Consider the following 26,848-nt stretch of genomic DNA (forward strand, 5'->3'; position numbering starts at 1 on the left):
CTGCTCCAGGCCTTGCTCCAGGGCTGCCCGTGCCGTCTCGTCCCCACTGCTAAATCCTCCACCACAGGCCGCCCCTCCCTGGCAACCCTCCATGCCCATCTCCTCATCCAGAGGGGCTCGGAGATCCTTTGGGAAACAACCAGCAGCTCTGGCGGCGCCAGCACGTTGCTGCAGTGAGAGGTTACGCTCACAAGGCTGATAAAGGTTAAGATCATGCTTTACCCTTAGCAGAGGTGCTGATACACTCCTTCCCCTCAGTTATAGATTTTCTGGGGGAAATAAAAATAGGAATTTGGTTAGAAATGGCCATGSAGGCAAAAGATGTGGGAGAAAGCAGGAACAGCAGAGCCAGAGCCCACCTATAGGCATAGGCATGTGTGTGCATATGCCGACAAGAGATGGCTCCGAGCCATCTTAGCATGCCTGCTGCTCCTGGAAATCCATAGGGTTCACCCCAAACGTCACGGTGGCTTCAGGCASCAGTTTTCCTGGCACTCCAAATCACCAGAACCTCCCTGGAGGAGGAGGGGGCCGCGCGAGCGGCGGGCAGGAGTGGAGGCAGCCAGCGGCCTGCCTGGAATACAGATGAGCCTGCCTGGCTCAGCCCACTCGCTCCGCTAGGAACAGGGAACCCGCACGGATGACACGAATTGTTCAATGCAGCGTGTCTGGGAGGCTGATTAGCAGCCGAGTTGGCTCTGCAAGATTAGCCGGGATGTGCCGTTTGACATGGGGCTTGTGGAGGGGGCTTGCAGGGGGAAGCTGTGAGCGCAGGCTCCCTTTCCCATAGGCGGCTCTGTGCAGGCCTGGCTGCGACACTCTCCCCCTGGGCGCCATGCGGGAGCTTCAACCCCCTGCACTGGTGCCCTGCGGGGGCTGGGGCTGAGCCCCGCTGGGGCTGCGGCCCCTGCGCACCGGGCCCGCGGCTGCGCCACATGCCCCCCGGACTCCAACTCCCAGCATGCCCCGCTCCCGTGCGGCGGCCATGGCTGCGGCCGGGCCTCGCAAGGCCCGCCGGGATCTGTAGTCCGCACCGCCTCGCGAAGCCCATCCGCCGGCGCGGAGCTCCCAAGTCCCGCCCTCCTCTCTCGGGCGCAGCTGCTGATAGGCCAGAGCAGCGTGGGAGCGGGCGTCGCGGGGCGGCGCCGGCCGTGACGGACGCGGCCACCGGCCTATGGTGGAGGGCGCCGCGAAGGCCGCCCGTTCGCCTCGGCCTCCCCCGCGAGCGGCCCGGACGCGGCGCGAGGCGGCGGCTGGGGCTGGGGCTGGCGCGGGGGGAGCGGCCGCGCGGGCGGCCAGGCTGCCCGGCCGCGAGGTGAGCGACGGGGCGCGGGGCCTGGGGCCGCGGGGCGGGAGGGAGAGAGGGAGGGAGGCGGCGCCGGGCCGGGCAGGCCCGGGCTCCACCGCCGGCCTGGCGGGGGAAGGCGGCGCGGGCGCCTTTGTGGGTGGCGGCGGCCGCGGCTCCCGCTCCTTCCTTCCTCATGTGTCGCCCGTGGCTCCCGCGCAGGTGTCTCGGCGGAGCCCGGCGGGGGATGGAGAGCTCGCGCTGAGAGCGGCGCCCTCCTCCCTCGGCCGCGGCGCGCGGGGGAGCCGCGGGCGGGCGCCGGGCGCGGGCATGCGGCTGGCGCCGCCGCGGGCAGCATGGGCACCCAGGGCAGCCCCGTGAAGAGCTACGACTACCTGCTCAAGTTCCTGCTCGTGGGCGACAGCGACGTGGGCAAGGGCGAGATCCTCGAGAGCCTCCAGGACGGCGCCTCCGAGTCGCCCTACGCCTACAGCAACGGTGAGGCCGCGGGAGGAAGGGGCTGCCGGGCCCCGCCGCAGCCCTGGGCGCGCACAGGGCTGGGAAATCTGCTCGGAGCCCTGCCGACAAAGAGGTCGGGTTTTAGAGTGGGAAGGGKTGGGTTGTATTTTTTCTTTTCCATCTTTCTTTACTCCTTTTTTTGGCCTTTTGTTGTTAACTGGGAAAGAAGGACACAGGTTTTCAGGGCTCGTGGCCGTGGTGGTGGGAAGGGGCCGGCCGCTCTTTCCCGTCGCCAGGCTCTCCTGGAGGCTCCGGCTGGGGCGATGCTGGAGAAGTTGGTGTCTGATGTAATCGCAAGACATGCAAATCCCGAAGCGGAGCTGGACCGTTCCCAAGCAGAGCTCGCCTTGCGCATCCCGCTTAAAGAGCCCGGTCTGATTTTCTGTCATCGCAGCGGGGGTTAGCGCGGGGACGCAGGGGCACGGGAAGGACGGRCTCTAACAAAAGAGCGGTAACGTTATTTCCAGGCTAACGCTGTTATGACCTGGCGCTGGAGTGCCGAGAACGCAGCCCCATCCGTCTGCCTCCTGTGAGCACCAGGGTGTATAATGGAGCCCATGACAGGCCATTAACTACAGTGTCACAAGACTATAATTAAGAGCCGAGGAGTGACGCTCTGCTGTTTCCTGCGTCCCCTTGCTGCAGTTAAAACGTAACGCTGCCCGGCGTGGTACAAATCCTGGGGTGATTTTCAGTCTGTCATCGATTTCACCAGCCTCGGTGCAAAAGGGTGGCCCCAAGGGCTTGGCGGAGGCCGCCCGGTTTGGTCCTGCGTCCTCACCGGATCCAACCTGAGGGCTGGAACGGTGTTTTCCTTCATCTGAGATAATCAAGTGTGAGAGCATCGGGTGCTTCTGGACACTTTGGGTTGAAGCTAGCTGAATTTAGCATTTAAAGTAGTAGTGTGGCTCAGTTTCGAGCTGTGTAATCCTCCTGAGGAGCTATTGCCATTGTTTTAAGAGCTGATGCAAGAGCACACCTGATCTGCAGGTATTTATGGGAAAGCAGTGACTCAGGGAAGTCGGGATGCTTATGCAATTGGAGTAGCAAATTCTGGAACTAGAAGATTGTGGTATCGTTCATGTATCTGCTTGGCCACCTGGCTGGGCTCTTGTGGTTCAGTTTGGAGGAGATGTTCGACACCTCTCAGCTTCCCTGGAGAGACCTTGTACCTCCGGAGAAGCTGCCTCCGTTGGGAGATAGGGAGTTGCTCCCTGGGATAAATATTTACTAAACGAAAACAGATGGAGACTGTAGCAGGGGGAGCTGGTTTGAGTTGGAGTTGTCTGCTAACAGGAATGCTTCTGACTGTTGTTTAGGAGCCAGTTGTAAAATAATAGGTATTACTGGAAAAAACGGTGTGCATGTGATAGTACAAAGAAATATTCTTTTTTTTTCTGTTGTTGTTTATCTCCATAATTAAAGTTTGTGTGTGCACCCACTATTTTATAACAAGAGAATGCCACATTTTTCAAAAAAAAAAAAARRAWWAAAMCYTTWAAARGSTTTWARAARSYTYYCCCCCCCGTCAYTGGGGCTCTTGGAGCTCTTCACCTTCTGAAGAAGTCCTCAGCCTTGCATAATGGAGGTAGAGCTAARGCTGTCCTAAAGCTACAAACTGGTGTTATTTAGAGGTTATTTTAAAAATCTCTTGCTTCCAAGCACACCCTCGGCATCGTCCCCTTCCCAGCCCTGTGCCCCAGCCTGAAACAAACGTTGCATCTCATGCATTGCTTTCTCGATGTGTCCAGAGAACTGATTCTGCCATTATTGGTGTAAAAATGAAATATGCTTTAGCTGTATTTTGTGGTTAGGACATCCCTCGCTTCAGACTGTTTACCTAGCCCTTAACCTCCGGGGAAGGGCCAGGATAGAGTAATTGTGCTCGTGTCTTTGGTCTCTTTGGGGGTCTGTTGCTTTTACGTTGTTGCCTGAGGGTAACTTTTAACACAGATTTTTGAAATGGAGAGTGCAATATATTCTTTCTCCTTTCATCTTTCCTTTTTCTTTTTTTTTTCCTCCCAGAAAGACTTCTCTCTCGGAGGGAGACTATATAAATTATTGCTGCTGCTCATAGGTCATATGCCTCGTATCTAGCAAAGAGTTTGAGGGATTCTTTCTTTTTTACATATACTCTATATATATATGTGTGTGTGTGTGTATAAAAACATAATCTCAATTGGAGCATCACTGTAACTTCTCGCCATTATTATTCAGGATTCTTGAGCCAAAGCATCACTTCTCAACACAACTTGGCTTTGTGTGTTGAGCTAGGTGCTTAGCCAGGAGTTTTAGCAAGCATGGTGTTGAAGGATTTGGGGGTGGACCCCATTTTGAAGATCTTTTCCAACCATAATGATTATTGCTTCTAGGAAGGAGAGACCTGCAAATGCTTTGGACATAGAACTTTCTGGTGGCTGTTAAAAAGCCTCCTCAAAGTGGCCAGGTAGAGCRGAAGGTTATTCCAGCTCCTGTCCTCTGAGAGGTGGTGGAATAGCTGACTCGAAGCAGAACGGTCCTGCTCGCTCACGGCTGCATGTCGGGTACACAGCCCGCTTGCTGGTTAAATGGTCCGTTTGCCTTCTGTCCTTCTCCAGGTCCCAAAGCACGACAGAGTTTTTTGTGCTTGCGGGTTTTGGGGCAAGTAGATGCGGTGGAGCTATGCAAGAAAATAGGAACTGGACGTGTGCTCAGGTGAGCAACCACCTTGAGCTCTGAACAGGAGGACCTATCGCTTTGTCAATACTGTGTCATAGTGCCTCTCTTGACTGTCTAATTATTCATATGCTTACACTGAAAAAAAATCTTGTTTAGCTCGTCTTTTGGCTTGCTGGAGAAACCTGTTCACTTCTGCTCTGCATCACCACCGAGTGAGTCATGTGGAAGCCTCTTCAGATGCGAATCTCTGATGGGCACAGATGCCATTAGTGCCATATGATATGGTGCTCAGCGAGCGCACACAAGCGGGGCCAGGAGGCTTTCACAACAAGAATGTGATTGTAATGTGCCTTTATCTGTCTATCACACTGTCTTCCTAGAGAAGTCTCCTCCCGTTCACCTCCCATTCCCATAAGAAGGGAGGAAAGGATGTTAAAGAAACTTTTTCTGACCTCGTGTTAAGAGCATCATAAGGAATTCTAAYGCTTGCGCTCTCATCTCCTTCTTTCAGCTCTTCCAGGACCCTCTGAAAGCTCAGCTGAAAGGTGCTGTCCTGCTATAGGAGGTTGTTGGTCATCTTCTCTGCCATGACTTCCTCGCAGCTAGTTTCAACATCATCCATCGCTGCTGCTTAGTATCTTTAGTCAAGTCCGTTCCCRGGTGTTCTGTTATTGGGGACACTGGATTGACTTGCTGAGGAACATGCCAATTTCTAAGTCCACCCKTATTTCTCAGTCCACCTTTATTAGCTGATCCAAGGAAATGTTAGGAAAAAGACGTCCGAAGTGCTTAACAGCCATAGTTAACTCACGGGTTATCTTGTTTGGGTAGAACTGTGCGAGCCTTCCCCAAGACCCCTTTCCCAGTGATACCTACTCAAGAAACTTGGCTTTGAGGCAGGAGCTGCAGGAACTTATCTGCAGACCCTTCTGTCTCTCACTGCTCCTCCGTATTTGTGCTCAGCTGGCACTCTAAGGATGCTTAAGGATCCTGYGCTTCAGGATCTAGAGCCAGGTGACTTGATGTCCTTTCCCTGGTCAGAAAACCAGTGCGAAACAGTATTAAATGAACAGCCKAAGACTCTGCTCAGACCCTTCCAGCCAGTGCCCTTTGCCCACGGACCTGAAAGCTACTGTTTTAATGACCGGAATATCTTCTGGTATGACTTATTTAAATATCTTTTCCTCTGACTCTTTCTGTCTATTTAACTAAATTTGCAGATCCCTTTACTAGCCATTTCAAAGCCTGCTCTTCAACAATTATCCTTCTCTACAAAGCCCTCTTCTGCCTCATTGCCCGTGGTGCAGTCTAGCTGCTCGGTGCATCCAGGAGTGTCACCTGGGGAACTGTTCAGCTTTGCTGTGTAGTAGACTGCAAGTTAGTCACAGAGAGACTTATTTTTACCACAGCGGGTGCATTCAAGGATAGCAAAAAAAAGGGAATCGTTGCCTTCTACTCCCTCCTTGTTGCTGTGGAAAAGGAGGACAAGAGGGAATTCAGTTCATCTCCTGCACTTCATTCTTGGCATCTCAGGTTTCCAGGATCAGCCAGGGAGGTGAAGTCTCTCATTTCTCCTCCAACACCTCACATATTTTACCTATTTCAGGTAAAGGGTGACAGCTTGGCTGTCATCAGGGAGGCAAAGTTCTCATCTGATCGGAGCAAGCTTTGGATGGGAAACATCTCCAGCATCTCCTGTTTCTCCCTTGGTTATTTATTAATTCTTGCCATGAAAAAATAGTTGCTAAGGTACCATATTGAGACTTTTCCCCTGCTCGTTTACGTGTAGCTGAGTCATGAGTCCGTGAAGGCAATTGGACCGAGTAGATCTGAAACGGGAGAAAYGTTTTTTTTAACGACTGGGATTAGAAGGAGTTTTTGCCGTTAAAGTGTCTTTTTGGGGTTTTTTTTTTTTGTTTTGTTTTTAAACAAGTAGAAATAGTGTTATCCACGTCCTAAGCTGACACCGTCCGCTTCTCTGTATTTTTGGTATACAAACTGCATGTGAAAGCCCATGTAMGATGTCTCCTCCTCCTCTTCCTCCCCCTCTCCATCAGCTTTTGTTAGTAGCTGCTCCCTGGCAGGTTTTCCTCAAGCTGCCTCGCTCCGCCGTGCAAAGCAGAGCATCTTTCTGTTGCCCTGGCAAAGAGTTGCGCCGAACACTTAGATTTGAGTGCCAAGATCCTCTAACCTTGCTCTTCCCTCATTTTCCTTCTAATTTCCTTGATTCCTCCCCCTCCATCCTCCTCCAGCATCCCAGACTTGTCATAGATGAGCCATGATACAGAAGCATCATGTCACGTTTTAGTTTGGGACTGTGTGAGAGGGAAAGCTACAATGTGAAAGATCTTGGAGCTTTGTGGTCCCTTTTGCTAAATGTTCTGGTGTAAGTTGGAGCTCTGGTGAAGCTAAGACCACGCAAGAAAATTTCCTTGGTCTGTAGAGGAGTTGGGCTCAATTCTGGATGCCCCTGTCCCAAGAGTTCTTTTTTTTTTTAATCCGTGTCCAGTTCTTGGGGAGTTTATTGTACACTTGCCAGGCTCTGCAAATAGTTGCTTTCTGCACCTCACTCCCCAGTTGTGTTCAGAGAAATCCCTCCACCTTGTATTTTCATTTCTACAGAATTTTAAACTGTAAAATGCCTGTTTTTAAAATAGTGAAGCCCTGGCTTTCTCCAGGTAGCGGCCGCAAGGCTGCTCAAGAATTGGGGGTTAGTCCTAGGAGAGCTGTCATCTCCATCCGGACTTGTCATTGCCACAAGCCGTGGCCTTTTTTCCTTTACCCCCCGTCCTTCAGCCAGCATCTCCGGGTCGTCAGTGCTGCCTGCTAACGAGGCCGTGTCCGACTTGCTTTGCTTGCAGGGACAATTAGTTATCCTGGGGTGACTGTAGGTCAAAAGGAGGATCTCGGGAGGCCTCAGCCATCCCGGAGAGCCAAGGGTTTGGAGACRCGGATCGAGGCTTGGGAGCTGCAGCGCTGCCTCTGCAAAGCTTTGTGCTTCGTGGGGTAACTAGCAAAGCCAGCGTCCTTCTAACAGCAGCAGCCGTTCGCTAAGGGCAAGGATGGGTCTCGTGGGTCAAGTCCCCTGGGACTGGTTGTCATTTGTGGACATAATTCATGGAAATGTGAAACCAGCATCCACCTCCGTGCTTCCAGCTCGGAGCGATTCCTTCCCGGCTGCGGGGCTCGCTCTGGATGTGAGAGCAGTGTCAGGCTTCAGCGTTGGGTTAAAGCTGTCACGGAGACCACTGGATGTGCGCTGCGGAGGCTCAGCAGCCTTCTCGAGGCCAGCGGAGAGGCAGAGGCTGGAGCTGCCGTGGGCTCATGTGGCTGCTCGGAAGCTCTGACTGCACCCAGCACATCCCGTGGCACAACACACACAGCAGGTAGAGATCTAGATGCTGAAGGGCTGCGATTTTGGTGTTATTTTGTTATTTTATACAACTATTTTAGACTTTCTGCTTTTTTTTTTTTTTTTTTTGGTCTGCAAGTAGAGTTTTGTGGCTGTAGGGCGAGCCAGCAACAATGAAAATTGTTATGGTGCCCCAGGATTTTTTTTTTCTCCCCCCCCTCATAGACTGCCTTTTGTTTCCAAGTACAGCTGTATAGTTTTTTATGGAGCTCTGAATGGCAGAGCATGAAGAACCTCTTTTGTTTGTCGTGGCGTCTGTGCATAAAATCAATCTTGATTTTCTTCTAACGAACAAATCCACTTAACATGCCCAATTCTGGACTGACTCTTGACTCTTTCTGTTGGCTTCTTGGGTGTCTGCTGGAATAGTTTGAGCTCTAGGAACAGCTTTGCTCCTGGCTCCAAACACAGTTTTCAGAGGCGATTGCCATCCTCAACTGCGCCGAGAACAAAGTCGTGCAGTGTGTGAGGACCACAGCGAGGCTTGTGCTGCTGAATTGTGGAGCAGACAGCTGATAAATGGAGTATTCTCCAATTCTGGACTCTGAATATACGTTTTACTTCTGCTGTTTACAGAACCAAACAAGCAGTTATTTGTTTCATGGCCCGCTCTGCCCAGGAGTCCTTAGGAGTCGATGATGATGTTGATGCCTGGAGCAAATACCAAAATAACCAGCTTTTCATATCACAGAATTTTGATCCAAATCTAAAGCAAACAGCCGAAATGAGGTGGGTCTGAGCAGAATACAGTGCGTTCTTCAAAACAAATCCACAAATTTGAGTCATCTGAAGTCTATACAGATGCTAGCTCTCACTGCACTTCAGTCTGTCTACCTGAACTAGGTGCTTGCAGCTTCTTCAGTCCTTCAGACTTGGTCAACTGGAGTTGGAAGGAGCTGGCATGAGGCAGTGGGTTCCTTCAGCAACATAGTCACCTAGGAGCACCTCCSTGGACTCAAAAGCAAGAGCTGAAATGTCTTTGCAGCTCAGTTCTTCAGTGGAAGTCCTTAACAGTGAAATGATTTGAAGGTGCTTGTTCTTTCCTGTTGAGATGGGCAATGGGAATGAATTTTGTATTTGCTCTTCTGAGCAGGCCATGATGACCATTAGCACTGGAGAAGCCAATGCGACGTGCTAGGAAGGAGCATCATTAACCATTTGGAGACCAAATAAGAGCTGAGACTCTCAAGGTCTGTATTCTCAGCGTAGCTTCTCGAGCAGGTTGCAGCGTAGTGATAAAAGTGGGTGCTTCTTCCCACCCAAGACTTCAAGGCTTCTACTGGGCTAGTTCTGCTATGACCCTATTCAGGAACATTATCATCACACTTAACAGGAAGAAATAGTACAACTGAGGTAACCGTTAACACTAAAAAGCACAAACCTGAGGTTCCTCCATCTTTATTTTAATCCTCCTCTCCGTTTACCCCTGGTTTTGGTGAAGAAAACTTGTTGCCTGTCTCCCTGAAGACTGGGTAAGTGAATGCACGACCCTGAATGATGACCTTATACGTAGTTGGGAAGATTTCTTGCCCCTGTTGCTTACAGCAAATTGTTGCACACGCTTTTTAAGGTCAGATAACGTCATTGGGGCTCTTGGAGCTCTTCACCTTCTGAAGAAGTCCTCAGCCTTGCAKAATGCTTGTCCTGTCCCCCTGCTTTGTGGCACAGAGCATTTTCATTAGCATCTCTAACACACAGTTTCTTGTTGGAAGAGTTATCTTCAGATACTTCTCAGCTGATAAATGGCATTTAGGTCAACTAAGTTCTGCACTAGCTCCTTTAGGCTGAATTTATCGGAGCAAAAGAACGAGTCRGCTTTGTAATTTGGTTATATATGCAGAGGTGTGCAATCTTTCTACCAATTTTTGCATGAATTCTTAGCTTGCTTGGGATTTCTTTCTTGGGTGCTCGTGCAAACGTTCTTGCTAAATTAAAAACTCAGTCCGTTGTGGAGGAGAAGGGGTCGGGTTTTTGGCGGTGCTGCCAACCTTCCTACCAAAGATGTGGCTTCATCCCAAACACGCACAAGTCCACAGTGCTCCATGGAACTGTCCAAGTCGCAGTGCAAGAAACTTCTAAGATTAGCAGGCTTAGAAAGCCAAGAGTAGATGATAACATCTACTCTTGAGCCAGATGAGGAGGCGAGGCTTACTTATATTATTTTCTTAATTATATATAATACATTGAGTGAAGGCTGCGCTGTGGCTTGTTGTTGTGCACTTCAGAAGTTTTGACTGTTCACAATGTATAATGTTGCCCTTAATGACTTACACACCTTCCCTCCTTTGAAGCATCAATGAATTCAACCCTGTTTAATTAAAAAATCCTGTTTTCTTGTGCAGGAACTAACAGAAAAGAAGGAATGAATTCCCAAACGGAAAGCAATCCATTTAAGTAGTCAAGAGGCAACTTTTAGAGGCAACAAAGAGCGACTTTGGCCAGTCCGTGATCCACGCAAGCTGGAAATGACTTAAAGCACCTTTAGGAAGGCAAACTATTTTGTCTTTAAAAATATGTCAGTGTCTCACTTGAGTGCCTTTTTTTTTYCTTTTCTTTTAAGAAAGAGGTCTCCAGATGTCACCTAGTGTATCCTCTAACCCACATTTGCTGATAAATTGTTTTCTTCTCAAAGGCACCACAGGTGCAAACCTGAGCTACTGTTGCCAGCGTGGTTGAGCACACACTTTGAGAGCCTTTCCAGAGCACGGAGTGTTTTGTGCTCTAAATTTGTTTTTTGGAGTAGGTAAAGGTTCTTGCCATGCCTGCTACGTATTCCCGTGGGGAAGCTGAATTTCTAGAAATTCTTTGGTGATTGTCAAAAGATGTTTTGGGATTTTTCTGGAGATTGAGCCTTTCACAGCAGCAGCCATGTGAAGCCTCATGCTGCCAAGGGGAACTGAGTGCCCAGCACGGAGCTTGGTGGCAGCAAATTGCTTTAGTTGCTGCTCTGTACCAAGTAGCTTTATGGCTCAAAAAATAAGTTGAGCTGTTGTCAGGGTAGGTAGGAGCATCAAGGGGAGCCGCAAAAAAATAGCCRAGGAGATGGGCTAAATGAGAGCACCCGCCCAGACTTGTTTTCCAAGCTCCATTTGTCTTGTTACAGCAGGCTAGATATTGGTCAAGAAAGAGATGGCTTGATAAAGGAAAATAAGCTTTAAACAGCTTCTTCCTCCCGGTGCTGCGTGCCCTGAGGACCGGGCAGGGCTCCTGAGCAGCAGCTGCCGCGAACGCCCGCCTTGCTGAGGCTGCGCTTTGCTGAACGCCCGCCTTGCTGAGGCTGCGCTTTGCTGAACGCCCGCCTTGCTGAGGCTGCGCTTTGCTGAACGCCCGCCTTGCTGAGGCTGCGCTTTGCTGAACGCCCGCCTTGCTGAGGCTGCGCTTTGCAGCAGCACATCCTTCCTTAGCCCCTCTGAGCAAGGTGAGAGGTTGGTTTCGAGGGGAGCTGCTGTGAGCAGAGGGGCTGTTCAGGCAGGGGGAAGCCCCACGATTTGTCCAAATTACCTTTAATCTTCCCCAGATCCACCAGCTCCAGTGCTGCCTGGATTGCGAAGACAAAAGAGCAGCTCTGGTGCAGGCTGGAAGAGCAGCCTGCGGGGAGAGGTTGTCACCGTGCCAAAAGCGTCTGCACGATAGTGGCATCTAGTGGCCACTGCCTGGGAAATGGCTGGGCTTGGTCTCCTCCAGCWTCCCGGGGCCCAAAGAGCAGACAGGGATGAGCTATGGAGCTGCTGGAGGTGGGTCCAGGGAAGTCAGCTTGGCCACTTGGCTCATCTGCCTGTGGTAGCCCAGCGCTCKGCGTGGTGGAGTGGAGGGCTGGGAGGCTCTTCTTCATGGGCCATGGCCAGAGAGTTGGTTAATGCGAATAAATCACAGAATCACAGAATGGAAGGGACCTCTGGAGATGATCTAGTCCAACCTTCCTGCTCCAGCAGGGACACCCAGAGCATGTGGCACAGGGTGGCATCCAGGCAGGTTTTGAAGACCTTCAGGCAAGGAGACTCCACAGCCTCCCTGGGCAGCGTGTGCCAGGGCTCTGTCACCCTCACAGTGAAGAAGTTCCTCCTCACCTGGAGATGGAACTACCTGTGCTTTAATTTGTACCCATTCCCCCTTGTCCTGTCACTGGCCACCACTGAGGAGAGCTTGGCCCCTTCCTCCCTCCATTCTCCCTTCATGAACTTACAMATGTTAATCAGATCCCCTCTCATCCTTCTCCACAAAAAATAAAATAAAAGTAGTGGCTCTTAGATCTAAATTGCAACTGCTCRCAATTGTGTGAGCTCTGCAGGTGGTTGGTTTTGGGTGGGAAATGGCAAAATCATCCACATGGTGATTTCTGTAGTACCCRGCTGCAGAACAGACCCCAGAAGATGTTGCAGGGAGCCTTGAAAGGACATCACTTAGGGCTGTCCCGATGCACTGTGCGAGTGTGGAAGCAACAGGGAGCTCGTGGTTTCCCCAGATGTGGCCACTGCATAAACTGTGAGTACTTGGCTTGTAACTAGAGCTTTTTGCCTAAATGCTTTTATATATATATATATATATATATATTTTTTTTTTTTTATATATATATATAATCCATAGTTCAAATCTGGGTACATCACAAAGTACATCCCTTTCTGCCAACTCGCATTACCGGATAATGTTTAAATGCAGAATGTAGCTTGAAATGAAAAGTCAAAGCAGCTTTACTTTTAATGTGAGCATGTGCGAGTTCCTCAGACTGAGTTTCTTGCTGGTCTGCAAGTGACAACCTTTGGGAAAAAGGTTACTTGGAGTCCCTGCCTAAGGACAGCATGAAAAYGTGGGATACCTTGAGGCCAGGCAGTAAAAACAACCCGCTTGTACCTCTTCCCARATGCACAGGAATAGACGTGGTGCTCTGCGTTTCATCGTACTTCTGCAGAAGACACTGGAAGTTAATTTCTGGTTGTTTGCCCAATCTGCTTGTCTCAGAGCAGGGCTCCATCACTTATATGGGGTGGAACAAGCTGGGYTTGTGCTGCATTCTGATGGTGCCTCCCTCCTTCTATCATGTTTTGCCTTCTGAGTGTAGACATGGGGCTGAAGGAACATGATTTGCCTGACAGTTTTTCTGCAGCACCTTCAGAGGTTGGATGAAAGATAGCGGTGTTCAAGAAGGGGCAAGTGTTGCACCCAGGAGGCCTGTGTTGAGTTATGGTACTCGCCGCAGTCGCAGGTGAGAATGGAGAGACTGGGTGTTGAAAGCGCTGCTCCTGCGCCCAACCTGCACGTTTGCAGAAGGCCAGCAGCTCTCTCTTGAGGACGTTGTGAATGTCCAACCTACAGAGCAGGTGGTTKGCGAACACAAAAGCTGACGACTGGCTTGCTGTCCATGTCTGAGCTTTGTGGTTTGTGTTAATGTGAGTTTTCTTCTCTTCCACGATACTAAACCCTACTTAAGATAAGGGTTAAGATAAGTGAATGATTTCATCTGCATTCTAAATGTACGTGAGCTTTGTGCCTCCAAAAGTGCCTTGCTCCTCCCCTTGTTGGCCTCATGGAGGTGCTGCCACAAGGGCCCGCACTGCGGAGAGACTTGGGCTCTGGGATGAGGACAGGGAAGGAGATGGCTGAAGCACCCATCTCTTGGGATGCTTCATCTCAGGTTGCCCGTCCACTGGGTGCAGAGTAAACGTGCTTCTGCTGATGCGGTGGTGCTGCTCGCTGTCCCTTGGGACAGCAGAGATTGAAATCAGTGTGAAAATAAATACACATCAGTCGCTTGTCTCTGGAGGGTGATAAAATGGGAACTGTCCCTTTTCCATGATAAAGCACCGGAAATGGTTGGGATTTGAGATAACTATCTTTATTGCGTTTTATAGCCCCCTGCGAAGGCTAAAATCCAATTTTTTTTGTACCAAGAGGAAGCTCCTGCTGCTGGCTCAGAAGGAAAATCCATTTGCTTTATTGACCAGCCTATCTGCGAGGTTATTGGGGCAGCATTGTCCTTATAGGAGAAGGGAAATACAATTGGCAGCAGTGGTGGGGTTTTGCTGGAAAGGAAGGTTTGAGAGGGGCAAATAAAGCTGACCTAACAGGAGGAAAGGCATTGGGATTCCTTAAAGGCTGTTTGCAGTTTCCAGCGGCTCCCTGGTAATGGTGTTTTCAGCCTTTGCCAGCGTAGTCTCATGTTGCTCTGTAGARGGGAGGGTTTGATCTTCTGATGCCGTGGCTCTATAAAACCCAGTATTTTATGCCACAGCAATCATGCTGTGGTCTGAGCGGTGCCACTTTCTAGACCAAGCCAAGATGCAGGTGAAGTTTTAGGTGGATACCACTTTTTCCTCCCTTACCCAGCCCTCCCTTGCCGTACCTCCAAGCAGAAGAGGCCTCTAATACTCCGGGCTGTTTCTGGAGCCTTTYACTGGTTTTGGTCTGCAACCGTAAAAGCGAAAAACGTCTTGCAAAAAGGTTGCATCGGTCTTTGCTCCTGGACCTGYGTGACTCTCGTGTGATCCTCTTCCAGTTTTCTCTGCAGGAGAAGGAATTGAAGCCTCGACCATGCCCCTGCCTTGGCAGAGCACCAAAGGGGGCTTTTGGGCTCACCCCTCTCTGTTTTTTGGAGCTTCCTTCCCATGCTGACCGTGGGCCATGTAATTTGGCAGTACATGTTGTCACGTATCCCAGAGAATATGTAGATATGATGTGTAGGAAGCCACTGTTCTTCCAAAACGTAGTGAAATTTGATTCGGTGCTGCTTTACCCCAAAATCTGAGATCTCTTTTAGTGAAGCAACTTGAATTTGCCTTTTTTTAAATTTTATTTCCTTGACGAGTATAGTGTTCCTCAATTTCTATTCTCTTGGAAAGAAGAARTTGTAAACTGGGGTGGGCATTCAGTATCGCTGCCTTCCAAAATGTCCTTTGCGTGTTTGAGGAGACGATGTTCCTTCAGAGATGCCTGTTTGCACATTAGCTTGTCAGAGAAACCGTCATTTTTCCTTTTTCTAGCTGATTTCCACCCCTCTCTCTTCCCCCKCTTGTCCCCCCACGAAGTCTCTGTCTTAATGCTCTCACTTTGGGTAGGGAGAGCATTCACAGAGCATTTACTTTTACGAATCTAGAGAGCCACAGAACAGCTTCTAGAGATGACCGGCTTCACGACAGGCTTTATCTAGGACTGCAGAAGGAGGCAATCTAGAGGTTACCTTCCTCTCTGACTTTTGGAGCAGAGACTGTTTCAGTTCCATCAAGTCTGTGTTCCAGTTATCCAGAAACTTGCAGTAGAGCGAGAGGGAGAAAATTGCCCTTTTTGGTACGGGTTCAATGGTAGACCTGGGTGGCCCAAGCCAATTTCTGGCCCATCTCTGAAGACCTGCTCAGAGTTTGCTCAGCTTTGTGTTGCTTTCCTTTCAGGAATCGACTACAAGACCACTACTATCTTGCTGGACGGCAGGAGGGTCAAGCTGGAGCTCTGGTGAGTTTGATTTTTGGATTGTGTTTGCAGCACGTGCCAGCAGAGGCACATCGCTCGCGTGATGCTGTGCTGAATGAGGAGCAGGTTGTCCTCTTTGCCAGAGTGCTCCCATCCCATTCTTTCTCCAGTATAGCTGCCTTTTTCCATACAGCCCCCAGTCACTGGGGAGCAGGACTATTCTGGCAGTAGTCCTGGATTTTCCTAACACCTAGGAAGAGGAATTTCTACGAGGGAATAGAAAAGGAGGAGAAGAGCATGTGAAGCTATTTGTTTGCCCCTACAGAAGCCTGGATATTTCTCAAAGACTTGTATTAGAACTTTCCACCCAAGCAGTGCAGCGAATCGAGCTCACTTCTTGTGTTACAGACTACAGTAAATCCCCAGAGAGCAGGTAAAGTTAAATTTCCACCACAACACTTGTATCAACTGGAATATCCATGTGAATTGTTAAATGGCAAATGAACACTAGGTTCTTACCCTCAGTGACTGACTCSATGTTTAATTCAACACCTGCATCTTCTCATTTTTGTTATAAATGAACAGAAATGTCCAAATTACCCTTCTCACTTGTGTGGGTTTTTTTTTTTTGTGGTTCTTATCATATTCTTTTGTCCCGCTTGTAAGATGCTTATTTTAACAGCTCTGTAGGTAGTCACCTCCTGCTTCTCCTTTGAAGGCCTTTTCTGTCCTGTACTCCTGAAGTTGGAGAACGTGACCTTCTCTGAAATGCTTACAATATAATTTTACAATGCCTTAATGATTCTCTTGTCTTAATGGTTACTCCTTAATATTTCTTTGCTCATCCAGCCAAGGAGAAAGGTTAGTGTTTGTCAAGTCCCTTACCTCAGCCAGCAGGACTTGCTTAGTCCTGTTCCTGAGTCCTGAGAAGGGTTAGGTCTATCAAGGAGGTTTAGTTAGACACTCTTCCTTTCATATTTGGTTAAGACTTGTTTGCAAAAGTGAAACAAGAGCTGTGTGGTATGGGATTTGGTTCTTTAGCGTTCACACCTGTAACTTAAATTCTCTTTCTTACAGGGACACATCAGGACAAGGAAGATTTTGTACCATTTTCAGATCCTACTCCAGAGGAGCCCAGGTAAGGTTGCAGTCAGTGCTCTGGGAGAGGATATTTGCTGTAAAARGTCTTTCACTCTGTAATTAAGAGCTCTGAAGAAGAGCACCTCGAGCATCAGAAGGACGGGAACTATGTTAATGCACTGTATTTCTGTGCTGGGTAGTCCTCTGGTTTTATGAAACAGAGGGAGAGGAACAGGCTTTGCTACAGAAAAGGTCTATTGCACACTAAATTCAATATTAGTTTCTAGATTAAGGGCTGAGAAGGCAAAGCTTATAGAGGACAAGGCAATTCTCAGTCTRGATCTGCCTCTGCTTTAATGTGGGGCCGTGTGCTTTCTGAGGCATGTCCAGTGTGCTTAAACGTGACAGCAGCTCTCCCCATGGACTTCTCCTCTGTGCCGCATCCAAGTCGGCTCCAAAAATAGGGCTCCTCCAGCTTGCATGTTTGATACCAAACTGAAATTAGAGCAACTGAGTTGGATTTTAAAGTGCATTTTTAAAAACGTGAAACAAAGCATTAAATTTTGAACTTCTCCTTTGGGTCCTGCTCCAGAAAATAAGTCTAGGTTCTGAACATCAGAAATATTTTGCARTTCTTCTGAGAGAAAGAAAAAAAAATCTTTTAATGCTGTTAATAATGCTTTCTTGTTATGCAAAAGTCATCCTTTTAGTAACACGATGGGGAGCCTCCAGGACAAATTCTCCTTACGTTAAATGAACTTAGACTTCTTGCACGTTCACTTGTGCTTTAGCTCCGAGATCCCTGGGGCATGTGCTGTTGATGCCTCCTACARTTTGCCATTTGTTCTTGACTGGACAGATCTCTAGTGCTGTAGGGGACTTTGAGGCAGCTTCCTGGAAGCCAAGGCCACCTCCGCAGGTATTGTGGGAGCGAGGGACACAAGAATGTTAGTGGGAGAGCACACAGGCCTCCAACTTGCACGTTGAGTCCGGTGCTTGAGTTTGAGAACAAGCTTCCTTTCACCCATACTGCGTTCAGAAAACTAGAGCTTCAATACAAATATATCCCTTTGCTTGGGCCCTCTTCCTTATCAGTTATAAGTGAACACTTGGCCAGTGTGGTAGTCTGATGGCCTCATAATTTAGCTGTGGTCAGTACGAAGTCACTGTGGTCCGATGCCCAGGTGAAAGCGGGAGCAGAAAGTGAAGCAAGGCCAGGTTGGCCAACTGTAGTGTCTAGTGCTATCATCAGACCTTCTGCTGTAGTCTCCTGCATGACCTGCTCTTCCAGGTTGCTGTACAAAAGGCTGTCTTCCCATCTGTGTATGCTGTGAGGCCCTCAGAGCAAATGCTGTGTCTGGGTGAAAATCCAGTGGAACCTGCRCCATGCGCGAGAGTTCCTACCTGCTGCTAGCAAACAAAGACCGAGGACAAGTGGGAGAGGGGAAAGATGGTCATGAAAATGCTTTTCTTTGGTTGATAAAGTCTGCGTTTGGAACCACTCGTCTGTGTGGGGCCAGCAAAGCTGGTTTGCTTTATTATTTCAGAMGTTTTCAAGCTGAAGTCCCTGCTCAAGGTGCAGGCTTGTGAGAACACGTAGCTGTTTATCCGAGGAAGCAGGATGGATTCTGAAGTGGGGGGAAAGCAGGGCGGGGGGAAGATTGGGAATGCATCCAGGTGCTCAAGAGCAGCCCTTTGGCTCGGGATGGATTAGCTACAGCTACCATGTGCAAAATGAGACACTGMCGTGGGAGAAAAGGAGAGCTCCGAAGAAATCCTGCTTCCCGCTGGAATCTTCGCTCCCCAGTCTCTCCAGTGTGTCCTTTGGAGGATTCAGTTCTTACCATTCCACTTGAGGAATGATAAATGAGGGAGTCAGGAGCACATCCACCAGCCCAAGCCGTTGGTCACACCATGCAGCTGCTTTGTGCATTTTGTTAAGCACTTGCTTTTCAGATATTCTTACCTCACTTTCGCCTTTGGTTTTCAGCTTAAAGTTACTCACGGCCAGTTWATACCAAGTTATTCTCGTACAAATACCACCCAGTACTTTAAAAAGAACTTTTCCTTGCCCCAGCACCTCTGTTATTTGCTGCGTGTTTTCTTCCTTTGCTTATGAGGGTTAAACAAACTATTTCTTTTTTTGTCCACRTGGATTTGTAGTAGACTTCCTGCAGCAGAAGTCTTGAAGTCAGCTGATAACAAGGTAGGAGAAAGGAAAGTGGATAGCTGAGACGGAAATTTTGGTATAATACACAGCTTTAAAAATCTGTTGAAGAAATAGGTAATTCAACAACATTTCTCCTCTTTTCCCCATTCCTTCTGCTTTTGTTAACTATTGAGAGTTTAAGATACTCTACTCTTTCATGGGAGGTTGTGGAGCATTGATGTTGCCACATGGGAGCCAGATCATGTGGTACCAGCACCCATCGAAGTCTTGCTGCAAGTCACACGGAGGAGCCTGAACTCCGAGACTGGTCCTTGGCCTTCAGAAGGCTCCTGCTTTCCACAGTGCACTGCTCCTCTCCAAAGTCATGCCGAGAGAGCAGCAGTGACTCTTCATCTGGGATCTCTGCAGTCCTCCTCCACGGCAAGCTCACTACTTAGGGCTAATTCTTTGGGGTTGAAGGTTGACTCTTCTAGTAGATCAAGATTGAGGCATGGCACAAATTGCTTGGGAGAAGGGATTTTTTTGACACAAGCAGAGTTCTGGAGCCTGGCAGACCTGAGGAAAAGCAGTGTTTCTGTGTGAGCAATCTTGGCRTACCCTGGCATTCTCTATTAATAATCAGTCACATTTAAAGATTTCTCTGTCAAGCTGACCATTAGAGATGTGAACATCTCTTTTGCACCGATTTCTTGTGGGGAAATTAGCTGGCAAGTTTGCTGTTACGTCTTTTCAGAGACTTTAAAGTGATATTTTTTTTCTAAAGCAACACRGAATGTATGGGCAAGATAGTGCTCTCCCAAGTAAAGAAACTATCAAGAACTGCATCTTAAGGAAGAAAACTGTAAGCGGTCCACGATCCTTTCTGGCATCCAGCATCAAGTATGTCAGCAGAGACAGGCTGTAAGAAGCTATTAGTGGCACAATGTGCAGTAAAAATGCCATACAGCTCCATTTCGGTTTCTAGGCGGACATAGATCGTCCAGTGCATCCACACTTGCAAACTGTTTCTCTTTCTGCACATACCAAGGCTTTGAGACACGTAGTGTGTTCTTGGCCCATGGTGAGGCAGGYAGCGTTCCCTTTAGAACATGTAACTGGAGAGAACAGCATTGAGTTGCCCGCARAACTGAGGCCACAATCCAAATCTTGGACTCTGCCCAGGACTGGGTATCCCATGTGTGGAAGAAGGTCCTTTACAGAGTCTTGCCTGTGGGCTCTTTGGACAGAAGCTGCCGTGGGGCAGTTTGCAAGTGTGTAGTGATCTCACGTGGGCTGGAATGACACTTTGTGCTTGGCAGGGTGCAGTTCTTGCAGAGTAAGTGCTGGTGTTGTAGTCCTGCAGGAAGAATTTCCCAAAATGGGAATGCATAAGGCCTAGTGAGGGGCTAGCAGGGGGTGTGTGCCTCTCTCCCACTATACATAAGGCTGTCTTAAATGATTAAGAGTGTTGAGCAGGCTTGTGGAATGACAAGGGCATTGCTTTGGTTTCAGGGGCTTGTCACTCGGATCACGGGTCCGTGCCTGCCTAGTGCAGTGAGCAGCTTGGCCTCGAGGAAGAGGCTTGTAAAACACTGGTGTGACTGAGACCTCCCTCCTTTTCTCTCCTTACTTCTCTGGGGTTTGAGCTTCTCCCGCTTGCCAGCACAGTAGCTCTCGTTATCCCTTCCCTTTTAGGAGTGTSTTTGGCCAGCAGGTCCTGGCAGCCTTGCTTCAGAATCTCTCTTGCTGGTCTAGAGTTAGTCATTGCTCTTGTCCTTATGTGCCAATGACTTAAATCAACTGTGGAAGCACAGCCCGCCATCCTTTTACAGCCAATGTTATATATGGGAGTTTAAATCCCTCCTGAATTGTCCCAGGCCACCTACAGGAAGTCYTAACCAGCATTCAGAAAGTTCAAAATCTCTTGCTAGCCCTAACGTAATAGCCCAGAAGTGCAGTAGTCTTTGCCGTAGCCCKTAAGTGTCGTCAGTTGTTGCAGCCACTTAGTCAGGTCCTGCCACTGCCATGGATGCTGTCCTGCTGCTGGAAGAGTCAGCCCTTGCCCGTCAAACCGTTCACGAGAAACTGAGTGATTAAAAAAAAAGTGTCTTATGCTGTTAGGAAATYATCTGGCAGCAGAAGTGGAATTGCCCCATGAGCAAGGTCCAGGTAAGTCCAATTTACCTGCAATAAGTAGTCACGGGGTCACGGTCCAACGTCCCGCCGGGGGCTATGCAGACAGATCTCCATAAGCCTCTGCTGAATGCAGGCTTAGCTTTTGTCAAAGCGAGTGTCCACAGGCACTGCTTTGCACAATAGCAGACGACCTTTTGTTGTCTTCACTCGCTGCGTGAGTCTTCACTCGCTGCGTGAGGCAGCACGTGTATGGACGTCTCCATTCCTGGTTTGCTCAGGCTTGTGCCGATGCACGGGCCATGGTGTGGAATTGAGAGAGCTTAGTGCTCAGCTCGGAGGGGAAATGATCCTTGAACATTAGACGTCGAAACACTTGAGAAGCGTTTAGGGATGAGCCCAGTCTCCTAATGCAGAAGCCTGTAGACAGGTTAGGGAGAAGAGGAAGAGGGAATGCTTGAGCTGTTGATGGGTTATGGTGGTGAAGATTCTAGAATAGCCCAGATTTGAGAACGTGCATGTAAAGTTTGGGCAGAGGTCTTCATTCCTCATTCCTCCCTGCTGTGGAAACTAGGGGAAATTGGGGTCCGTAACACTTAAGCTGCTTTGTGAAAGCAAGTGTTATTTGAGAAGTATGGAGATATTAGGGTGTTCACAGCGATSTAGGCTTTTGGAAAGAGAGCTACTTAGATTACAAATGGAAATTTGGCCATTTTATGATTAATTAATTTTTAGCACAGCTTTTTTTTTTTTTTTCCTTTTTTTTTCCCTCTTTTTTCCCATTGATCCTAGTTGGAATTGTCAGAAGGAATGGAGCCAATTCCCTGCCCGCATGCACGTCTGTGTGCTGTTTTCTCTAGGAGCCAAAGTGGTAATAACAAAGCGTGCTTGGGATGTGTTCTATAGAAATGTGATGATGTTCAAAGCATACTCATAATGTTTGGAAGAAGTGCAGAGCATCTGGAAATACTGCATGTGGGAGAGGAGTTTTTAGGGATGTTTCGTACATCTCTGAGCAAATATAAAGTTGGTCTCAGTACCCATGGTGGGGAAGACGAGGGCAGAATCAAAGTTTTAGACAACTTGGCCTCTGTATTTCCTCCACTTTAGAAAACTYGACCGGAGAATCTTAGTTCTCAATGTGTGTGCATGGAGCTGGGCTCTAACTCTGGAGGATGAACTTGGGGAGACAGTTGTGGCCCTTCTTGCATCTGGAAAGTATCGTCGTKGCCTCCACCTTGCTCTTAAGAAGCTGATACTGCGTTTTTGCTGATGGTTTTTCCCTTATTCTSCTTGAAAGAGCTCCAAGACCCTGCYGGCATGCTCGGAGACTCSGGTCTCCAGAGTGATTCTGGTAGAAGCAGTATTGACACACSAGGTCCTAGGTCTGTTTGTGTGGGCAGTCAGAAATAAGCCAGCAGAAATCCCCAAGCTGTGTTACAGGAGGAGCGAGCGGATGGAGTGTCTTGCCCGGGTAGCAGGTCTCTTTGAAGGAATAAAGCAGCAGCCCTGCTGGAGCATTGGGATACGCTGTGGACCATTGACTTCGACCGGAGGGAATGTCAAACAGGTTGTGTGTTTCTGCCAAACTTGCTGCTAAATCRTCTCATCCAGGTGTCTCTATCTTGAACTGGTTTGTTTTGCCCCCGGCCTAGTCTTACTGCTCCGGGGTCATTTTCCATGTTTTACCTGGCAATGCGGCCGCTGCTCCTGCGATCTTAACGCTCCAGAYTCTTGTTACCTTGATGACTGAAATCACTCAACTTCTTCCCCGACAGCAAAAGGAACACAGAGTGGAATGGATTCCAGAAGAGGGGAAAACGTTGTGAAGATGGGTGTGATGTGTAAACTTTGTGAGGACCTGCTACCAACCAGCCGGTTAACATAACTGCTTTGCAACAGCGGGAGAGGGAAGAGCCTGTTTCTCCCTGTGTCGGGTTTGGTGCAGGGCAAGGGCATGCTGCCCACAACCTTCCTCCATGGATCTGCCAGCCGGTCCCACGCTGTTGTTCCAAGCAGCTTCAGGAAGCAAGCTTGAGCAAAACCACCCCTTCATCCCGCAGAAATCTGAGACGGAGTCACTAGGACAGGTTCTCCTTGGCACAGGCCCTGCTGCTTTGTAAATGGTTTGGGAGACGCTCAAGGAAAAACAGAACTGGCACCTTTCCCGGAGCTGCAGATTGGTTAGAAAAGGGGATAAATCCCTCTCTAATTCCTCAGACTTGCTGCATCCTTGTGTACTTACTAGAGCTAAAACTGAGGCACACTGAAAAAATGTTATTTTTGTGCCTCAGACTTTGAATTTCTGAATATAAAAATAACCTTTTCAGGTACATCTTTTTTAATTTTATGTTGTATGAAGCTCCTTAATTGCGTATTCTCTTTTACTAGGGAATTCTCTTGGTGTATGATATCACTAATCGCTGGTCCTTTGATGGGATAGATCGGTGGATAAAGGAAATAGATGAGGTAAGTTGAGTGAAAGACCRTATGTGGGTTTTTTACTGTGCCATTCACACACACATAGGGCCTTTATGCCTGGGAAGAGCCAGTGTGTATGGGCAGTGCAAGAAGATAAACTTGATGCGTGAGGGCAAGGAGCTGTGATTAAAAATCCCGGGAGGTTGCACCACTGAGATGGGGATGGGAATGGTTCTGCAGTGGAGAATCCCTGCAATTTACTGATGAGCAAAGCAGGAGGACAAGCGCCTGCCCCCCTGTAGAAACCCTGAGTAGCAGCAAAAGGCTTGAGATTAGCTAAGAGCCATAGGGAGATTATGTCTAAAATGGCTTCTAGGAAAGACAAGTTAACCTCTTCCATGAGCTAATGCCAATTGTTTGTCAGCCACTCCTCACTGCAGAGCAGTTTCTGTTTCTTACCCTTTTGCTGCTATTAAAGGTAAGTAGGATCCTCGTTGTAATGCATCCTTTTACTAAAGGCACCCCCTGCTTTTCCTTCTCCCTGTCTCTTAAAGCATGCCCCAGGCGTCCCTCGGATCCTGGTGGGAAACAGGCTCCACCTCGCCTTCAAGCGGCAGGTACCAACAGAACAGGCCCGGGCCTATGCAGAGAAGAACTGCATGACGTTTTTTGAGGTCAGCCCGCTGTGCAACTTCAATGTCATTGAATCCTTCACGGAGCTGTCCCGCATCGTGCTCATGCGGCACGGCATGGAGAAGATCTGGAGACCTAACAGAGGTCAGTCGCGGGGAGGATGCTCCGAGCAGGGAGGATGTGGCAGCCGACGAGGCTGAAATGGAGGCTCTCTGCCTCCCCTCACATGGGAGGCAGGCCTGCGAGTAACCGTGGGATGTGAAAGCGCTTGAAGGTTTCTGACAGCCCTGAGGGGTTTCGTCAGGTAGCCTGGATTTGGGCAGGAACCCTGCAGCCGGCAGCGAGGGAAGGGCAGTTGGAGATCACAGTGGGGCACGTCCAGGTTCTCAACTGCTCTGGAGCATCGTGCACCTCTCCCTCTCCTCTGGATGAGGCTGAGGGCAATTAAGCTCACGACTGAGCTTGAATCAAATGCTTATGTGGGATGAAGCCAAGTGTAGGCACATCTGTTCTCATCCTTGTCTGAGCCTGTATCGCCAGCTTGAGAGGCATGGAGGCTGAGCGAATTCCAAGGCGGTACAAGGTGTTGGCAGGGACTAAGCTGCCTCCTCGGGACATGGAGCAGTGTCCTGGAATGGTCCAGCCTGGCCTGCACACATCGCCCGTGCGCTGTATCGGCTGAGCTGAATCCGTGCCGTTTCTCCGCATGTTACATTTGAAGTAAAATAGTTGTAGGCCTCACGTTCCTGACTGGAGGAACTGACTTGACAGACCAAGCAGCASGAGTTGCTCCTCTCACCTGTGGGGTGTCTGCTTTGCTGTGGGTCCCGGGGGAGAGAAGCTCCCCGTGCCAGCTCCCTGCACCTGGCTCTGCTGCTGTGCTCCCGTTCTGTGCTTGTGAGAGCTGCCGAGCAGGAGGGAAGGGCTCCGGGCTGAACTGGCAGCTTGAGCGCTGTTCATGCCGGAGCTGCAGGCTGCACAGAGGGCTCCTTGGTGCCGCGCGACACCGTGCTCTGTGCTTGCTTCTGCTGACCTAGCGTAGGTGGCAGCAGTTGTGGTTTGGCAGTGAAGCTCCCTGCTGTTGTCCGCTCCTGAATCTTCTCCAGAGGTGGGATTTCTAACTCCTGGCTTCCTGTGCTGTAGAAGCATGCCCTCATGTGGCCAGTTGCTGTGAAATCCCACGTAACCAGACTTCCCAGAGCAGATCTGCATGTTTGGCCCCGGGCTGTGGAGGCTCTGGGAAGCCTCAAGTGGCTGAGCCTCGTGCTGCTTTGGTGATCTCTTTGCTGCTGCAGTCACTCAGCAAGGAGCCCGCTGCTTGGTTTCTCCTCACCAAACCTGTCTAAAATGGGGYGATATCTTGCAGAACCTATTGTGGRCTTTCCCTACGCCTGTGCTTCAGGTTATCGATGGAACCAGGCAGGATGAGGGCAAGTTCTCCACCTCTCCTGTCTGCGGTGCTGGGAGGTGGCAGCAGTGCCTACCCCAGTGCTGCCACCAAACCTGGTGTCTCAAAACAAATGCTAAGCTGTGAAGGTGGAACTTGCCTCGAGTTTAGGACAAAAGGCTGGGAATAAAGGATTTCCAACTAATTCATTCCCTAYTGAAGGCTTTTAGCTCTTCTTCTCTAAAACAAGAACGATGTAGCATAACAAAACTGTTGTAGGAAGCACCTGTCCTTGCAGTACTGACTGTTGGGTCTTTCTCCCCACCAGTGTTCAGCTTGCAGGACCTGTGCTGCCGAGCCATCGTGTCCTGCACCCCAGTCCACCTTATCGACAAGCTGCCATTGCCCGTGACCATCAAGAGCCACCTGAAATCCTTCTCCATGGCCAACGGCATGAACGCRGTGATGATGCACGGCCGCTCGTATTCCTTGGCCAGCAGCGGAGGTGGRAGCAGCAGCAAAGGTAACAGCTTGAAGAGGTCCAAATCCATTCGCCCGCCCCAGAGCCCCCCACAGAACTGCTCGCGCAACAACTGCAAGATCTCTTAGCAGGATGGAGGCGCCGTGAGCTCCTTGACGTGTCCGCACTCACCCACCGATGTACAGATGTTTGCACACTTAACCCTTGTSGACTGGATCCTTTCGGATGGGCTCTGGTCGCTTTTGTGACGGCGCGCGCGGGTTTGGGACCGTGCTCGTGTTCGGCTTCGTGTACAAAGTGCGGTGCTGCCTGGGCCTCGTCGGACTGGCGGGGAGAGGAGGCCGCCGAGCGCCCCTCCGGGAATGCTTCGGGCTTCGCCTGCCCGCCCGGGGTGGAAAATGCAACAGCTGCTGCTGGCCTGGGGGGGAAGGGGGAAAAGCTCATCCAGCCTCGCTGGAGGAATGAATTTAATGGAAGATTGAGAGGCTTAAGGGGGTAGGCAAAGAGAGTCTGTGCTGCGACTTTAACTCTTGGACTCCTGAACAAATAGCTGGTGCAATAGCGATTGCTGGTTGTAAGGGGGAATCGGAAACGGGGACAGGGGCCTGATGGCAGTTTCCACCAGGACGTTAACCTGCTGTTGCCAAAAAAAAAGGAGAAAAGAAAAAAAAGGCAGGAGTTGATCAATTGGGAAGCTGAAGGGAGCAGTTTGCTTGCCTCCTTCATCTATTTATGTAAATATTTTTTATATATATATAAATACATTTTTTTAATTTTCTTTTTTTTTTTAAGAAGCAGTCAGGGAAAATTTTATGCAGCCATGTAAATAAAAGCATTGGATTAACTCTTCCAATGTCAGCAAAAGGGGAGAACTGGAGGGCTTAAGCAGGAAACGTACAACTGCTTTAAGAGACTTGCAACCACGCCATGGGTTTGCTCTTGTTTTTTAATGCTTCCGATGCAGAACGAATGATTTGTGTTGCACCCTCCAAGCTATTTTACTGTGCTCGCTCCCTAAAACTCGCAGGTAGGACTGGGGTTTGAAACGCTTGAGGGGCAGAGGGAAGAGCCCAAGGATGTGGATTTGCGGAAGGAGGAGAAYAAGCAGGTCGGAGACCCAGCTCCAAGGTGAAAACCCACGCAGCCCCTGCACACCCCGTTTGCTTTGTGTTTTCTGCGGTGCAGCTGATTATGAATTGAGAAGCAGTGGAAAAAGGGCAGAATTTGTCTCCTGCTGCCAGATGGCTCTGGCTGCTGCCTCCGCAGTCCCCCACCTGGCCCCTGCCCTCCAG

At 49.5% G+C, this 26,848-nt stretch overlaps 1 protein-coding gene across 1 annotated transcript; it reads left to right on the forward strand.

Moving 5' to 3' along the window:
- The first annotated feature begins 1,596 nt into the window (after positions 1-1,596).
- Positions 1,597-26,240, forward strand: RAB40C (RAB40C, member RAS oncogene family). Its single transcript, XM_026046469.1, has 6 exons — positions 1,597-1,783; positions 15,254-15,314; positions 16,350-16,410; positions 23,026-23,103; positions 23,610-23,832; positions 25,404-26,240. Exons 1-6 carry the CDS (start codon positions 1,642-1,644, stop codon positions 25,682-25,684), a joined length of 846 nt encoding a protein of 281 aa, XP_025902254.1. The 5' UTR covers positions 1,597-1,641; the 3' UTR covers positions 25,685-26,240.
- The last annotated feature ends 608 nt before the right edge of the window (positions 26,241-26,848 follow it).

Source organism: Nothoprocta perdicaria, unplaced genomic scaffold (genome assembly GCF_003342845.1).
Source record: "Nothoprocta perdicaria isolate Ctin4 unplaced genomic scaffold, notPer1 scaffold_444, whole genome shotgun sequence".
Lineage (NCBI taxonomy): Eukaryota > Metazoa > Chordata > Aves > Tinamiformes > Tinamidae > Nothoprocta > Nothoprocta perdicaria.